Source organism: Pelobates fuscus, chromosome 4 (genome assembly GCF_036172605.1).
Source record: "Pelobates fuscus isolate aPelFus1 chromosome 4, aPelFus1.pri, whole genome shotgun sequence".
In the NCBI taxonomy this organism is placed as follows: Eukaryota; Metazoa; Chordata; class Amphibia; order Anura; family Pelobatidae; genus Pelobates; species Pelobates fuscus.
This window is the reverse complement of record NC_086320.1, coordinates 168,700,315-168,719,780: the sequence shown is the minus strand read 5'-3', so window position 1 is coordinate 168,719,780 and position 19,466 is coordinate 168,700,315. Positions and strand designations below refer to the sequence as shown.

The window sequence follows — 19,466 nt, the reverse complement described above, 5'->3', positions numbered from 1 at the left end:
GAGGCAGAGTCTTCAGATCAACTCATACATACACAACATAGTGGATACATATACTGAGGCTGTGTCCTCATAGAATTCATACATAAAGCATATATTGCATACATATACTGAGGTAGCGACCTCATTGCAACTCATACATAGAGCCTATAGTGGATACCTATACTGAGGTGATGTCCTCTTAACTCATACATACAGCATATAGTGGATACTTATACTGAGGCAGTGTTCACACAGTAACTCTTACATAGAGCATATAGCGGACACATATACTGAGGCCGTGTCCTCATAGTAACTCATACATAGAGCATATACTGGACACACACTGAGGCAGAGTCTTCAGACCAATTCATACATAAAGCATAGATTGGAAACATAATGATGCTGTAACAGAAACCAGTTTGTGTACAGATACTGAGACCGAGTGGTCTCCTGTGCAGTATATTCTTCCACTGTCTGCAAAAGCCTGCTTCTTTGCAATAATGCACAGATAACAGCAATCAATGCCACATGCCTTGATAGAAACAAGTGTGTGTATGGACTTAGATTTTTAAAACCGGTCATATATATGTGTGTACTTCAATCAGTTATCCAGGAAAGTTCTTACCTTGGATATTTCTCTGTCTTCAGGACTGTGGAATTCCAGCAGACTTTATACAGCCAGGATATCCATTATCAGCACTCTTTTTTCACAATGCCTCATTGCATTATCAGCACTCTTTTGCACAATGCCTCCTTGCATTATCAGCACTCTTTTGCACCAAGCATTCTTTCATGTATAAACTTACCTAAATGCTCACCACACAAACCTCCTAAATGTGACCTATTTGTTAGAAGGAAGCCTAATGTAAGCAGCTGGGAGGGACTGAAAGAACAGAGACCCAGGTGCCTATACTAGTTTTAATCTAAATTGCTAATGCACTTACCTGAACAGTTGCAGGCCTGTGTTTCAGTGGCAAAATGGGGATTTGAACAACTGACAGCCTAAACCGTTTAAACTATAGGCTTCCATCTGTACCCCATAAGCCTTTCATCATCACCAGTGGAAGAAGGTTTAACCAAACCCCAGTCAAGGTGGAATACATAGAATATGTATACCCAGGTAGTCACCTTATGGAAGTGCTGTATATTGGGTCTTCAGGGATAAAGGCTTAGACTCGGCTGGCCTTATGTATGCAGTGGACCGCTGTCATCCTCTCAGGGAGAGAGATAGGTTAGACTCCTGATACTCAAGGAGGTACCCAGGCTGGCAACTCTTACCGATGTGCTGTTTGCTGGGTCTTCAGGGACAAAGGCTTAGACTCGGCTGGGCCTCATGTATGCAGTGGACTACTGTCATCACTTCAGAGAGAGATAGGACAGACCCCTGGTTGCTGAAGTAGGAACCCAGGCTGGCAACCTTTACAGATGTGCTGTTTGCTGGGTCCTCAGGGATAAGAGGCTGAACCCTGGCCTGGCTTCATGTAGGCAGTATATCACATTCATCCCCTGAGGGGGTACCCAAGCTGGCCTGTTGCTGGGTCTTCAGGGATAAGAGGCTGAACCCTGGCATGCAGTGGACCATTTTCATCCCCTGAGGGAGAGGTTGGGTCCGACCCCCGGTCACTAAAGGGGGTACCCAGTCTAGCCACTTTTACAATAGTGCGTTGCTGGGTCTTCAGGGCTTAGAGGCTGAACCCCGGCAGGGCTTCAAAAATATTGCCTGGTGAGCATAAAAGAAAAAACTAGGCCTGCATAAGCAGACTCCTTCCAAACTGCTGTGAAGGACAGGAAAAAAGACTGCCTGATGGGAAGGGGGAGGATCTATTTATACCAGTTTCAGAGTTCTGTTTCCTGTCCTTTCTGCTGTGAGGGGAGGAGCTAACCCATGAGTAAATGCTGCCATGATTGATCAGGAAATTGATTTTTTTTATCATAGCTCTCCCTATAAAAATATGTGTGTGTATTAAATGCACATCAGTGAAGAGCAATAGTGAAGTAGAGGATACTTGAATGGTGAATCCAGGAAAGAAAATTCTTGCCTGATGTATAGTTAAGTGTCTGGTGTGCCCCTATAGTTAAAGGGTTACTCCAACATCCATGACCACTTCTGCTTTAAAAACTGGTCATGGAGCAAGTAATCTGTATGCGGGTGTCTGCTTTGCATTTACATAGATAAGCCACTTTGAGCACCGGCGACAGACATACCTTTGAAGCACACCTGCACGGGGAAACCTTGATCTACCCTTCCTCCATCCCTTAGTGCTCTCCCTCCCAGTCTCCCTGCATATACAGCTATTTATTATGTTTTAATTTAAATAATCCTTCCCACTCCTTTCCTCTCTCCCCACCCTGGCTCAGAGTGCACATGCTCTCTGAGCCTGGAGATTGATCCAATCAAATGATCCTGTATGAGAACCATTTGATTGGACCAAGAAGTGATGCTGTGTGACGACAGACAGGGCATGAGAGCTGAAATCAAGGCAAGTTTACGGGTTTTTTGTTTTTATTTGTGGCGTCAAATATAATGGTGGGCATGCTTATTGGGCCCAATAAGAATTTGTTATAAAATGGGTTATTTCAGCTTCAGTTGAAAAAAAAATAAGCAACAAGACCATTTAAAAGATACATTTGTAGAGCATGTCAAATAATATGCATTTTTCTGCACCCTTCCAAAAATGCAGGTACAGCAGATTGATACAAAGAGAGCAAAAACAAATATAAAAGTCAAAGCAACAGACAGCAAGTGGATAGTAGAGGAAAAAGCATTGTCATGGAAACTGCATACCAGAAAAGGAAGCAGTGACAGATGATGAAAGTAGTGCCTGCATTAAAACAATATTATTTAAATGTGTGCTGTTAAATATACGCAGGCTAAAACAATATGGCTAATATTTTATAAATAATGTTGCCCTTGCCGTCCTAGAGGCAACATACTTAATCTTTTAAACTGTTATCCAAGAAATGATGAATAGTATAATAAAAATATAGTGCATGTTGTAACACATTTGCTTAAAAATGCAAAGATCAAGTTTTTTTTTTATTACTGCAATCACAGCAGCAGGTCACTAATTGTGTAATCTGATTCCAAATGTTTGTAATGTTTCTATTATCATTAAAGCAATACTCAAAACACCATAGCCACCGCCTGCCTTGCAGCGCTTAACTCAGGAGAGCTAAGAGAAGTTTCTACTTAGGAATTTCCGTCTCTCTCGCGATGGCAGTTGAGGCAGGGAGTGACACCAAATGGACACGCACACAGTCTCTACAGGCCCTACACATGTGCATGCACACACACTATAGCAGCTAGCCACAGCTAGCACCTAGCACAAACAGACCCTTACACACACACACACACACTACACCACAGAAGTCAGTCCCTTCTACAAACACACCAGCTCTGTCCAATTTTGTTCTATGCTGTCCCTCATAGGGGGACACCAGAAACAAGACACCAGCAAACACAAACAAAGGGAGTTTTTTTTTTTTTTTTCCCAATCAGAGAGTACTTCAGCAGGGCTCTGCACATTGTATGCTTTAGAGAGGATTGGGGAAATCCCATTTATTTTCCCCTGGTCCTCCCTCGGTTTCCTACAGCGGGACTTTAACTTAATAATACACAGGAGGGGTCATAGAGTCTTCCACCCCATCACTCATAAACTCTAATAACAATGACCCTGGGGACTTTATAAACCCACCCATTGGTGGCAGGGGGAGGGGGTGATAACAATATTATAATAACTTGGGGTGTATCCCATTTCTGACATTGACAGTGGGTAGAGTCTATAATATTTGTTTAACACATGGGGTTAGTGGGTAATAGTATTCCCATCTCCTTTCTATATTATATTAGTAGCTCCCACCTGACGGGTGGGACCTGAGAGGCATTAGTCCCCCTCCCCCTCAGGTTATAATTATCTTAGTAGCTGCTGTCAATGGGTGTGAGCCGGGAGTGACATTAGATATTTTCACCCTGTTAATTATAATTAGAGCCCCCATCTGCAGACCATGGGTTGGGCAGATGGGAACACTGGGATGTATCCCACACATTTTATAGCCCCCACCCACTGGCCGCCACCACCAGCTGCCCCCACCCGATGCCTATGGAATGGGGCACTTGGGGAACTGCCTGTATATTACTAGCAACTTGCAAGCAATAGCTGCTCATTTATTACATGCCCCGCCCACAGCATAGCATGTAGGGGCATAATGGCAGTTAGTTATCAAAAAAAGCTGATAAATGTGCGAAAGTTAATCAGGTTGGCTACTTACATTTTCTAATGGTTTTAAATCAATTAGAGAAACAGTTGTCTGAAATCGGTTGTTTTGTTTTTTTTTGTTTTGTTTTTTCTGTTTTCTGACAATAGAAGGAAATCAAGGCCTTTCAGTGCTTTCAAAAAACATAACGCAATAAAGTTCCTATTTTGTCGTATGGTAAAGTATGAAGTTAACAAAACAAAACAAAACTTGACAAAAAGCATGCTTTTGTCAATTTCCAGCAACCATTACTAGACGGTGGAGAAAATGCTTCTTCTTACTTTTATTGCAGGACCTTGGGTTTTCTTCAGATCCTGCATAGACCTCTCTTTTACTCTTGTACATATGGAAGAGTATGACAATGTCCAGCTGCGGAATTACCCCCAGTGCGGCTACAATGGGGCCTGTATGATGGAGGAGGCATCTGGTGGCACTGTTGGTATATGGTATTGCTAAAAGGGCCACGACCCAGCCCCTCTAGAATTGGCATCCTTATTCAGCTTCATATAGACAGTACTGGGCAGCACAGGCAGCGGGTGGGGGGATGTGGACGGGGGCAGGTGAGTGAGGAGAGAGCTGCTCCAGACTCTACACTGCCATCATCCTCATCCAGAATTACCCCAAGAAAGCACACAAAGAGTATTCTAACAGGAGGGTAGCTGCAAATATAAACATTATGACATGTATGTATATTTGTGTGTGTGTGTATCTCTGTGTGAAGGTGTGTCTGTGTCAGTGTGTGCATCGGAGTGTGTGTATGTGTCAGTGTGTATGTATATTTTTGTAAGTATGTATGTGTCAGCGTGTGTGTGTGCATACATCCCAACATTCAACCACCAACATAATATGCAAACACACCCTTAAAATCAACCACAAACATTCTGTACAGGGGGAGGGGGTGTGGAGCTGCATAGATGCATACAGCTTGTTTCCCTGATATCAACAGCAGAATCTTGCTAAAATGAGGGCCGAAATAGCGATATGGGTAACACTAAGAAAGGCCACTAAAGCCACACTACGCCAGGGAAGACCATCAATGCAAAAGGGGGTTCCCTCACCAAGTATTTTCGTGATTCCTCAGAATCACAGTACGAACCGGAGGGTTCCAAAATGGCGTTGGCATCACGAGGGGAATCTCCTCCCTCCAGCCCAGCAGACTTTGAGGGCTTCGTATTAATTCCCCGGAAAATTATCCTTGGCACTGTCAGAAATCCACAAACTAAAAGCTGACGTGGCTTTTTTTTTCCCAAGAGACACAGTTTCATGAAGGAGCTGCCCCAAAACGCAAAAAAATTATAGATATCCAGAGGGGTACTTTAATAACTACACTGACTCTAAATCAAGAGGAGTGACCATAGTGAATGCAACTCACTTACCCTTCTCTTATAAAGCTCACAAATTTGACGACACAGGCAGATTTATCATGGTGAAGGGTCAGGTAGGGAAGGACAAATTTGCAGAGGGAGTTCTTATCATGGGTGGGGACTTGAATTCCACACTAGACACTATCCTAGACTCGACCTCTACAACGTAATCATATCAATCATCCACACGGAAACGCCTCATTGACTTACTTGATCGGGCTCAATTGTATGACAGCTGGCGCATACTTCACCCCTCTAGGCGGTACTATTCCTTTTACTCCACTTTTACAATCAAGTACATATGGGCTCCTGACTGATCCCAAAGTTCTAAACACACTCAGTGAATCTATCAATTACTATTCAACTCCTCCACACCCCTACAGATACTTGGGAAGTACATAAATGTGTTATACAGGGAGTTCTGATTATCTACCAAAAAGAAAAAAACGAGAGAAGCTGAAGTTAAAATACTCTTCTCAGGGGGGCGGAGCCAGCGCCCAAGCGAGACGGTCGCACTTACTGTGAGCTCCGTGCAGCCGCCTGATTTACCAGCTCATATACTGGCTCACAGGACGCACACAAAGCCCGAGACAGGCTCCCCAGGGTCCATAGAACATGGGACGCCGCTCCAAAAAGCAGCGAGCAGATCCTGGCCCCGGCTGCCGAGATATTGGGAGTTTGTTCCTACAGCAGCAACCTCCGGTGCAATCCAAGATGGCGCCGACCGCGGCCTACTCCACAGCCTCGTCGGAAGCCGAGAGTGCAACAGAGGCCGACTTCCATGCCACACTGCCCAGGGTAATTACCACACAATTACAGCATGCAGGGCTTGGGGATGCAGCTCCCTCGACTAAGGCTGATATTAAAGCCTTACTCCAAGACCTCAAAGCTATGTTCCAAGCTGACATAGCAGTAGTGAGGGAGGATGTCGCCACGCTGACAGGCTGGGTCCAGGCAGTGGAGGGAGAACTAGGGGGCACACACTTGGCACAATCAGCCACTGATGCTGCACTCCGCGCTCTACAAAAAAAGAACAGTGAAATGAGCGCACGACTCGCGAGCCTAGAGGACAGAGCCAAAGCTTGCAACGTTAGGATCCGAGGCATACCAGAGTCTGTCTCGCCAGACGAACTACCCCACTATGTACGGCGACTGATGGCCACATTATTAACGCCCAAGCAAGCAAAGCAAGCGGTCACCGACCGATGCCACCGACTGTCAAAGGCAACTAAGGCACCCCCAGAGGCACCTAGGGACGTGCTATTGCAATTTCAAAGAGACTCTGATAAATCCGCAGTCCTCAGTGCCACGAGAGCATCTCCCTCGCTATCTTTTGAGGGCTCCCAGCTATCCTTTTATAAGGATCTCTCTAGAGCAACCATGCAATGGAGGCAATCGCTCCGCTCCACCACAAGGCTACTGAGAGAGGCGGAGTTCTCGTACAAATGAGGCCCACACTACCTAGTGGCAGAAAAGAGCGGCAAGAAGATCCCTCTCTCCAACCTCCAAGACGTACCTGCATTTCTTCAAGCTTTGGGAATCTCAGCAGAAGTTCCTCCACCGCATGAAAGAAGAACATGGGCGGTAGATGAGACCCCCCCATTTGTCCCGAGGAGAGGCACAGCGGGGTCGGCGGACCCTCCAGCTTGACACCGTCTGAACTAACTGTAGATTTTCCTTGTGTCATCATTTTTTTTTGTTCTTTCAGTTTCTAAATCTTTAAGTTAAGAAGTTGCTATTGTTATTTCTCTGGCTCCGTAGGCACACTTCCAAAGCCGTAAAACACCAAGATTCACCCCCACACCCCTCCACTATATATCTTTGTACACATCGCTCCCAACAGGGCCTGGTATCGCCTGAACTAGCCTTGTATAAGCTCCTGACAAACACAGCGTAACACACATTTTCCTAACGCAGCTCAACGACACGTAATACTGTAAATGTAGAGGATGTACGGAGAATGTGTGTACTGATATCCATGTGTGTATTGATATCCACTCATTCTACTTTTACTTAAGCATATACTTTTCCTACCTAAAACCTCATGTTGCATATACAAGCCTGATGTTAGGCGGTTACGCATATATGGCTATTGTGATTTTACCTGTACAATGTTTTACGCCATGTTATCTACATTTGGCCATGTAATGCCGTTTAAAAGATGTGAACATGCGATATGAACAAAAATAAAGAATTAAAAAAAAAAAAAAAAAAATACTCTTCTCAGACATCAGGGACCTTGAAAATAAGCACCAGGCCACTTTGTAACTAACAGACTATAAACCCCTAATAGATGTGAGATCCAAGCTTCAAATGCTACTAAATATGCAAACCAAAAGGAAGCTACTTTTACTACTACTTTTACTACTACTACTCCCAGGGGGGCAAATGTGGGAAAACATTTGGCTAGGGCCCTTCAGCAGCAGTCCACATTTATAGAAAAAATCCAAACAAGCACAGGGGACACGGGGACACCTCATACCTGATACCCAACATCATAAAAGCATCCCATGACTTTTACACCTCTCTCTACAACCTTAGATATTCGCCATCTCCCAAGGAATGCATTACTCAGTACCTAGAAGCCAGGATCAAACACACTATCCCCCGTAATGCCCTACAGGTATTTGATGGACCCCTGCAAATTGATGAATTGTGTACAGCAATTAAGCATCTACCACCTGGTAGAAGCCCAGGCCCAGACGGGTTCACAGCTAAATATTATAAAATATTCCTTCATGAACTATCTCAACCCTTCCTAATAGCATATAACTCACTCACTTCTGATACAAGCCTCCTCCACTCAGCACTAGAAGCTCACGTTACACTTCTTTTAAAACCCGGAAAAGACCCAACAGAGTGTGGTAGCTACTAGCTACAGACCCATCTCCCTAATTAATGTTGATTTAAAAATATTCACTAAGATCCTAGCCACTCGCCTGCGGCCAGTCCTGGGAGGACTGGTCCTCCCTGATCAGGCGTGGTTTGTGCCGGGGAGGGAAGCTAAAAACAACACCAGAAAACAACTCAATCTGATATATCTCTCCAAAACAACCTCTGCTCAATCTCTCCTTCTTTCTATAGATGTCGAAAAGGCGTTTGACAGGGTGGACTGGTACATGCTGCTAGGCACGCTGCGGGCCATAAGATTTGGCTCTAATTGGATAAAGTGGTTCCAAGCCATCTACTCTGAGTCCACAGCTTGATTTAAAATTAATGAACAGCTATCTGACCCATTAAACATCAGGAACGGCACAAAACAGGGGTGCTCCCTCTCCCCTCTCTTATTCATTCTGGTCATTGAGCCTTTTTTACAAGTCATGAGGGACAATTCCAATATCCAGGGGATGCAAATAAACAACGATGACCATAAAGTCGCAGCATTTGCCGATGACTTATTATTTATAGTCACAAACCCAACAATTACCATGCCACACCTTCTCCAAGAAATCTCACAATACAACAAATTATCTAACTTTCAAGTCAATTTAGCTAAAAGCAAAATTCTGGCATTGAACATAACCTCAAATGAGAGGGCCGATATCTCACGAAGGTACCCATAACCTGGGTGTTTTCCTACCCCACACATTATTTGAGCTCAGCTTTCCACTTATGCTAGAGGTGACATGTGATCTTAAATTATGGCATATACCACACTTTGGTTGGCTATGCCACGTGAATATTCTAAAATGAATGTACTCCCCCGCTTCCTCTATCTGCTACAAGTCCTTCCGATCAGCCTTCCTAAATAGTTTGTTACAGAGGCTAGAAAACTATTTATGGCATTTATCCGGGCCTACAAACATCCCAGAATCCCATTTCTCACTCTGACCAGTGGGTCTGACTCTCTGGGGGGGCTGGGTCTTCCTAATCTGCAAATCTACCACAAAGCAGTTTTCCTAACCAGGATATACGAATGGTTAGATGCTAACCAGCGCTGTATTTAGTGCAAGGCAAACAAGGCATTTGCCTTGGGCAGCACATTCCAGGGGGCGGCAAAAAACCCTGCCCCAGTGTGCCCTGGCAAATACCTTGTTTGCGTTGACTTATGGGGTGCCCAAGAGCTGGCCGGCTGGCCACCCTCAAGCAGGATAAAAGATATGGGGACTGGGTGGATTTAAATTAAAATAAATGTAAATAAGTATTTGTAAATGTTGGGAGGAAATGTGTGTGTATGTCAGTGTGTGTCAGTCTGTCAGTGAATGTGTTGTTATATCTGTCAGTGTGTCTGAGTGAGTGAATCTGTCAGTGAGTTTGTCTGTCAAAAAATGTGTGCGTGTATGTCTATCTGTCAGTTTGTGTGTGTTTGTATGTCAGTGTGTGTGTGTGTTTTTCTGTGAGTGTGTCTGTCAGTGAATGTGTGTGAATGTCTTTCAGTGTGTGTGTATCTCTGTCAATGTGTGTTTCTCAGTGAATGTGTGTGTGTGTCTTTCAGTGCATGTCTGAGTGATTGTGTGTGTCTGTCAGATTGTGTCAAATCAGTATTTGTGTGTGCCTGTCAGATTGTGTCAAATCAGTGAGTGTGTGAGTATGTGTGTATGCCAGTCAAAGTGTGTGTTAGTTTTTAACAGGAAGATTTGTGGCCTTGACAGGAAGGGGGTGGGGAAAATTTAAATTAGGGGGTGCATGTCTAGGGCAGCACAAATTCAAAATACACCACTGATCCTAACGCTACTAAACAATGAGTGAAACTGGAGGACTCTCTGTTCCAAGTACCAATATATACTGTCCCATGGTGCAAATCAGGCTGGGCATTTGTACTTTCACAACATGCCACCCACCCGACTACCATTCGTACCCTGAGTAGCTGGATGGGTAAGAGACATCTCAGTTCGATTTCCCCTCATCCATCTCCGCTATATATGATAACCCAGAACCCTCTATTCCAACCAGGACTTTCCCCTGCAACCTACGAGGCTTTCCATGATACCAAATACTTAACCCTAGGAATGTTGCAACATACTTCAGGAATGACCCCAGTACATGAACTGATAACTGAGGGGAACCCAACGACTCTGCAACAGTTCAGATATAACCAACTAACACTCTCCTCTATGCCTGAATTAACAGCTGCCAAACGAGACCTTATGCTATTAGAAACACACTGCAAAACCCACAAGATCACGCATAGACATCTCTCTTAGTATCTAAGATCTATAGACATGTCTGGAAAGGAATGGACAACAATATTCCTCCAACTGCACAAATCCTCTATAAACTCAACCATCCAGGAGGGCAAATATAAACGAGTCACTAGATGGCATTACTCACCTGTTCATTTGCATACCATCTTTCCAACGACCACCGAAAACTGTTGGAGTTGCAAACAGGATATTTGTACTCTTGATCATATATGGTGGAAGTTTCCAACCATCCCAAAATTTTGGGAAAACATAACTAGACTCATTTTCGCCTTGATCCAAAGCCCTTTTTGTTCTACTTGTTTCCCATGCCACTGCCTAAGCACAATTCAAAGCTACTTAAACACCTCCTGACAGCCGCCAACCTTTTAATTCCCCTAAACTGGAAGAAACCATCAGCACCCACTATTCTGGAATGGATCAACAAAGTAGAATCAATCCAAATCATGGAGGGACTTCTATAAACAAAAAAAAAAAAGTGTAAAATACACCACCTAGTGGAGCGCTAATACAAATATAAGTGATAGAGGGGTTCACTTACCCCAACAATTTTGTGTTGTCTTAAATTCAGGAATATGCTTTTACACATAAAATGAAGGGAACAAATAGATAAAAAAAACATATAGTGTAGATGGTTTTGGTGAAAATGAGTGATGAAAGTAAAGAACTGAAACCACTCACTTGGTCTGGAGCCTATATAATATTGGCTTTGTACGTAAGCCTATGTGCTCTTTGGGCAGGAACACACCCCTTCCTCTGAGATGTACCTCCACAACGACAAGGAAACAAAAGGAGAAAGGGACCCAATGGGTGGTATATGTGCAAACAGGCAGATAATATACAGGTGGTAAATGTTATGCTCACCTAGTTGAGAGCCTTAAATTCATGGCTCTGAGGGTGGTCAGTGATGTACCAGTATGAAGGGATGGCACTTCCCTGTAAAGATTCCCAGAGGCTCCAAGGACTTCAATGGATAAAGAAAATGTATTGATTCCAAATAAAAAGTAAATATAAAACCAGAAATTTGGAGTATAAAAATTGTAAATAAAAGTCCAAATCAGCCAAAACGCATTTCACTTGTCTGTGAGCTATATACATTAGTGTAGCCTGGTGACACCTGGGATTGAGGGCTCCCATTTGTTAATTTAATTTTAACACTCCTGTTTAATTGTAGCTAACCATATCATTGGTGGTTCAGAGATAGTTGAAAACAAATGTAGGTGGTTGGCTGAAATGGTGCCGTTTGCCACTTCTGCCCTCCACAACCGGAAGTAGTATATATATTTTTTATTTATTTGTTTTGCCCTTGTTGTGCAGCAGAAGCCTCCTCTCCATGTTGAGCGGGAGGTCCTTGCGCCGATCAGGGGGTGGCTGTTGTGACGGTAGTAAACTGTATCACCGTCCAGTATTCCTTTTTTCCCAATAGAATAATAACAGTAGTCCACAGGAATAAATATCGCTGGTATCGCCAAATAATCCACACATGAGCCAAAGCTTAATACTGGAACAAGATTTTTAATGACACACACTTTGCTTTTATGCAATTCTGTCATGCAAGAGAGATGCCCACAGACAAGTAGGAATTACCCAATCACACACTGGTTACATCCCACACATCTCCTCCCCTTAGCCTGAGAGGTAACCTAATTAGCCGTACAGTTTAAAACATACTTTTTACCCAACTTCATAACTCTCAAACTATACATCCAATATTAATAAAAGTCACATATTATTAATCAGCACATTTCAAATACAAACATACCCAAAAATCATTTGAAGCCGTTCAGCCGTTTGGGAGATAGTTATGCCCAAAAAGAGTTCCATAGAGTTGGGCTTTGCGGTCGGTCAATTTCACACAGAAAGGCCGTTCGTGCAAATAGCCCAGTCTAACAGTATGTTCGAATTGTCGAACGTACTTCGATTCCAGCCGAAGCGTCGAAGTTCCTGAGAAGGTAAGGGTCAGCGGTGTTCGTACAAATGCGTAGCCGATTTTAGTTCCATAGATTCAGTGGCACGCACCTCTGACCGCGTTCGACTTAATTAAAATGGCCGCCGCCACGTGTTCGGTTTTAGAATGGCGGCCACTTCGACTACTTCAGCACTTCGACTGCAATCGAAGTGCCAATTTAAAAGTACAAATCCTGTCTCTGGGAGTTAAAGAGCCAGTAGCAGCACAACGAAAATCCATTATGCCCAAATCTTGTATTTAAAGGGCCAAACCTCCCAGGGACCATAATCATATGGCAAGAGGCTGGCAAGCAGTCCTCTCCAGGCACAAGTGGCGAAGTTAATTTTGCCACAGCCGTAATGACGCCACAAGCTAGCGTGCGTCAACCTCAACCCCCTGTGGACGTGTCAGGACCTCAAAAGAAACCCCATAATGGAAATGGGCATATGGGAGGGCGGAATAAAGATCCAAAAAATAGAAATATAGAAGGAATGGGCAAATTCTATAAAAACAATGTAGGGGTAAAAAATCTTGAGTGTTAAATAACTTAGTTTCTCCATTTCACATAATTATTCTCTTTACAAAAAGATATGGGACCCGTGGTTGAACTTCCTACAGAAGGAACCTAGGTATTAAACCTCCTCCCCACCTCCTTACCACATTCCTGCATACTTCTCACCCTACAGAGGTAACGGAGTGCCAGTGCTCTATAGTCAGCCAGTTAAGTAAGATATGACTGAATAAGTAGGTAATAGCCTTCAATGTATATGAGCATTAGGATAGGATCCCTCCGATCTGACAATATACCAAAGGCATTATAGAGCCTCTAGTTTTCCGTTAATATTTGGAAGTATCTCCTATAGTTCATTTATATATATATATATATATATATATATTTTACCGACATATGGCTATGCTATCGTGATACCTACACTTCCAGTGAACCGACAACATGAATCTACTTAGTCACACCTTTTTACCCAGATACCTCAGTTTCTGTTAAAGCGCAATAACATGACTTATATACAAGTAGAGTGGACCTCCCAAAGTCCACGGATACATCATTTTGGTACAGACTTTTAATACTCACCACTGATTGCTACTTACATGCTTTGTGTTATACTTGCGCCATCCCACTATGTAACCAGACAGATGTATTTTTTCTATTGTACCTGCATTTCTTTACTGTAATAAAGTATTGTAATAAAAAAATAAACATTACGTACAAATATACCCCTGCATTCAAACTTCTAAATTACATACAAACACACCCCTTCATTAAAACACCAATACCACACACACATTTAAAATATATGTGTGGTTCAGAACAATAAAGACCACAAATTTGACATATGCTACTGCACCCAAGTACAGCAATTTTACCCCCTATGTATGCCTTTTTCCATATTTTGTAAACATATATTTGAAATGTAAAAATCTAATCTATTTGAATTTGAATTTATGGAAAGGCAGGGTACTTTCTTGATTTTATGCATAGTTCGTTAATTGGTTTTAGAATAATTTGTTTATATAGGTTTTATAGTTATCAGAGAGCAAATACACACAGATTTCATAGCAGATATCTCCATAGCTCACCCAATAGCAGTAGACACTTTATTTGAAATCTTTCTCAGGAAACCTTGGATTTTATCTTGTTTTTTATTTATAATTTTTATTTCTTTCTTCTTTTTCATTACAGCTGGCGCTCATGAAAAAATTGGATGGGCTTTTGGACTGGGATTAGAGAGGCTAGCCATGATTTTGTTTGGTATCCCTGACATCCGCTTGTTTTGGAGTGAAAATGAGCTATTCCTGAAGCAGTTCCATGTGTCAGATATCAATGATAAAGTAGAATTCCAGGTAAAGAAAAAAGAATGCCTATTAACAAAGAATAGATCTTATGGTGATTTTTGTCATTAAACTGCCAGTAATTCTGCATCAATGTACTGCATGTACAACAATCCTCACACAAACCCATTTGCTACTTTTTGTATATAGATTCATTGTTGCCCAGATAAGCATGGTCCTGTGTTTCAGAAGCAATGCTGGATTCACTTTTAATCTGTGTGAAAGCAATGGCATTACTTTTACAGCCCACAGTGACCAAACACATCTTGTCTGTTTTTCTGTGCTTACCCAAAATTGTGAGTTGTAATGAGATGGTTTTGAGATGTTTTTTTACATTGTTTGTTTTTGCACCATGCATCTTCCCTGCCTGCTCTTCTACACGCGGAAAACAATAGTCCTTACGAGCATTTTGTTTTAAACTGAAATGTTGATAGAAGAGTAGCTTCAGTAAATTATTTGTTAAAGTTTCCAGACTGCTGTTCACTGGACTATATGACAAAGTAAAGTTATGTCTTTGGACACAGCTTGTATAATGTTGTATCATTTACCAAATGGAAAATATGTTTTCTGTTAAGTTAAGGGACCTCTGAACCTTATAGAATCCCAGAGAGCGTAGAACAGTATTGACCAACTAAGGATATAATACTCAATACAATCTAGTTTCTAATAGTGCACTAATACATATTTAGTGCACTAATACATAGGGGGGGGCTAAACGAGCTGAGATTAGGAGCACTCTTTTAACCCCTTAACGACCCTGGACGTACTATGTATGTCCGACAAAAAACGGTTGTTAAGGTTGCAAATAGGAGCCTTGGACTTACCCGGAACAGCGTTCCGCGACGATCACAGTCGGGGGGACTGCCGGAGACTCCAGCAGTCCCCCTGTAGCAGCTCCGGCTCTCCAGGGCCATGTGATCACCACTTTGAATTGATGTATAATATAAGGAAGTATTACTTTACTGAGAGAGTAGTAGATGTATGGAATAGCCTTCCAGTTGACGTGGTAGAGGATAACAGAGTGAGGGAATTTAAAGGGACTCTCCAGTGCAAGGAAAACATATCTGTTTTCCTGGCACTGCAGGTTCCTGCAGTGCCCCCCTCCCTCCCACTCCCCATCCCATGTTGCTGAAGGGGTTAAAACCTTCAGCGACTTACCTGAATCCAGCACCGATGTTCCTCAGCGCTGGGTTAGGCTCCGCTCCGTCCCTCCCCCACCGTCAGCTTTCCTATAGGAATTCTGGCAATGCTGGAGGACCTCATGCATAGCGTGAGGATGTCCAGCGTTGTTTAAAACACTTTTCGGGGACTTTCGAGGACTTAACCCTGCAAGGTAATTATTGCAGTGTATAAAAACTTCAATAATTACACTTGCAGGGTTGAGGGTGATGGGAGTTGGCACCCAGACCACTCCAATGGGCAGAAGTGGTCTGGGTGCCTGGAGTGTCCCTTTGAGCATTGGTGGGATATGCATAAGGCTTTGCTATACCAACGACTATTAGTCCTCCTGGGGGACACTATATTCTTATGCACCATTGGTAAGATATAAAAGATTGATATATGTGGATATTCATTTTCTTTAATATAATTTTTATTCATTATCATTTAAAATACCATCTTTCTACCCTTATCCAAAATGTATAAAGGGACTTTATTGGATCTTTTGTTAATTCTCTATATACTTTATCATCTCTCAAATGTCTATAGCATTTCTTTAAATAATCTTTCATATTTTGCATCACAATACTCCCCTCTGTCCGCTGCTGTTATTATTATTTTCCTATTATTCCTCAATGGTTGCAATGCTTTTCTTTCATTTTCAGATTGAGCATTTTATTTTACTTTTATTCCCAAATTTTTCAAAATCTTCAATTATAGATTTTTCAAACATACGTATTGCACTAACCCTATATGTTCTTGGGTAAAAGGTATATTTTTTCCCCCCTCATTTGAGTAAATTTAGGATTTGTATCTACATAATCACTTTTATTAATCTTAAAGAATATTTTTATAGTCGTGGTCCTAGAACATTTACATGAAAGAATTACATTTTCTTTTGTGGGCAAATTTTTAACCTTTATTTAAGATCTTAATTTAATCATGTGTAAGTTTTTATGATATATAAAATATTTTTTATGTAGAACACATTTGAGACCCAATACACATATACATATATTTCCTTAACATAGCACTTTCTTACTAATATGAATAAGCCACAAGCATTGCTTACACGTTTAGTTTAATGTGTTATCTATCTGGTCTGTCTATCAAAAGGAAAACTGGAAAAAAAAAAACACCATGTTGTTATCTCAAAGATGACCTTATGTCTAACAAGAAAGTAGCAAAACATAATTCAGCATGAATAGAACAATGTTGCACAGTGAACATCTATTGAGATAACTTTGAGTTCTGTATCTTGAGTGCTGTTGCAAGCAGGATTTTGTCAAAGCGTTTTCGGATGGATATCATGGCATGCTGCATCTTCGGTATGTATTTGTTTTACCATGTAAAACAAAAAGTGACTATAGTGTCCCTTTAAGCCAATATGGCTACTTTATATAGTGGCATCATGTTTAAAAAGGAAGATGCAGCGTGCTTCTTTCTTAACAATATCTGGTCCTAATGCACTAAGGAAACTTTTATGGAACTATAAAACATATGTTCTCTCACACTCTCTAAATACTTGGTAATAACAAGATAATTTGGCACTTATCTGATGTGTATGGCCTTGTTTTTGCAATATGCGCAGCTAGGAATTCTCAGTTTCTTCCAGAAGTATCAGACTTTGCACCTAGAGCCAGGGACTGGGGCCACACAATTAAATTGTTTGCTCACTGTGTGACAAATTACATTTAAGATATTTAAAGAGATTTCATAAGGTGCATCACAGTGCCAGTTCCAGAAGAACATAGGTATGGCTACAAAAAAATAAAAACTGTGCATTAAATATTTGTTTAGTTTGAGGCCCTTCATAGGCCCACAATTATTGTCAAGACAATTCCATGAAATAGGTCAGGGGTTTGCTTAAAGGGACACTAAAGACACCACAACAACTTAAGCTTAATGAAGCGCTTTTGGTGTATATATCATGCCCCTGCAGCCTAATTGCTAAATTCTCTGCCATTTTAAGGATAAATCACTTTGTTTATGTAGCCCTAGTCACACCTATCTGTTTGTGACTTGCAGAGCCTTCCTAAACACTTAAATTAACACTATAGGGTCAGGAATACAAACATGCATTCCTGACCCTGTAGTCTTAAAAACACTATCTAGCCCCCCTTGCCCTACGTAAATATAGTAAAATCTTACCTTTATTCCAGTCTGCTGCTACTGGCTCTGCTCCTGATTTGCTTCCTTGGCCAACATTATCAGTAGTGGTGACTGCATTGAATCAGTTCACGTCCATGAGAAAACTTCAATGTCTCAATGCAGAGGGTGGAGATACTGAATGCCAGTGCTACACACTGTGCAGTATTGTCCCAGGAAGCACCTCTAGTAGCCATCTAAGGAGTGGTCACTGGAGGTATCCCTAGGCTGTAATGTAAACACTGCCTGTTCTTTGACAAGATAGTGTTTACAACAAAAGCCTGTGGGGACAGACTATACTCACCAGACAAACTACATTAACCTGTAGTTGATCTGGTAACATGACTATAGTGTCCCTTTAGTGTAAAGCGGCATCTAATGTTTAAACTTCCTTTAATGCACCTTCTGTTTAATTTAGAATTTCTTATTTCCTGCCATGTTAGTATTGTGATAGATTCGACAGGAGCCTCTTCTGTTTGTTTAAAATTCAATTTACAGAACAGGAGATTTAAAAAAAAAAAAAAAAAACTTGAAAAACTAAAAGTGAAACCATTTTTTTTCATGCATGCTGTGTGAGTCACAGCCAGGGGAGGTGTGACTAAGACTGTATAAACATAAACAAAAGTTATTTAACTCCTAAATAGCAGGTGATTGAACTGCAGGGCCTGCTCTATATACCAAACCTGATTCATTAACGTAAAGTTGTTTTAATGCCTGTAGTATCCCTTTAACCTATTGGCACTACATAGTAATTGCTGCCTATAGTCCTTCTTTTGAATCCCAAGCCAGGATTGCAGCTCATATTCCCCTTTTACTCTATGTGTATTAGACATACTGCACCATCATTTTTCTGTTACCAGTTATTTTTGGAAGGCCACCTCTAAAAATTCTAAACGACTTTTTTACATTTATAGGTAACTCATCCTGATCCATCCAGGTTAGTCGGTTTTTGTGAATCTCACAATGCAGGATTTTTTTTTTTTCTTTTATTATTTTTTTTTTTTTTTTACCAGACATTACAACTTGGCTAAAAGGATCCAAATTACTTTGTCTTAAAGTAACCTATGTACACGAGCTATAAGATCTGTAGTGATCTGGAAAAGGTTCTGGCTGCATTACGGTCTATATAACATCTTCTGTATATTTTTCCCACCCCATCTCTGACATTACAGACTTTTGGTCAAAGAATATTCCCAGGTTTACTGAGCAGTACATTTTTTTTTTTTTTTAGATATTTTATTGCACTAAGGATACATATTATTGAACGAGCGGTGGAAACATTTAGTTGTTTCCTAGTGCCTGACATTTTACCTTATGCACCATTTTATCATGAAAAAAAAACCTTTAGACAATGGCTGCCATGCATTCTACTTTAAAGTGCTATCTGTGGGTCAGCCAATACTCCTTATCTTTTGCACACTATACTGATATGTATCCTTTGTGTTAGCACAGTGCATCTTGCCTTATAAGCAGCTTTGACATTCTACAGTACTTCTATTGAAAGAAAGAAAAACCTTTTGAAAGTTATCCTCTCTACCTCCCCCTCGTACAGTGTCTCTCATGACACTGACATTTGGAGAGAAATATTCTATCTTCTGATCTAATGTCAAACGAATGCATTCCCTT

The 19,466-nt window shown here is 41.5% G+C and overlaps 1 protein-coding gene across 1 annotated transcript in view; it reads left to right on the top strand.

Annotated features, from left to right (window-relative positions):
• Positions 1-19,466, top strand: part of FARS2 (phenylalanyl-tRNA synthetase 2, mitochondrial) — a 480,681-nt gene that overhangs the window by 289,506 nt on the left and 171,709 nt on the right. Inside the window, exon 6 of the mRNA XM_063450537.1 lies at positions 14,386-14,546. Within this exon, the coding sequence (XP_063306607.1) occupies positions 14,386-14,546 (161 nt within the window). The remainder of the gene's footprint in view (positions 1-14,385; positions 14,547-19,466) is intronic.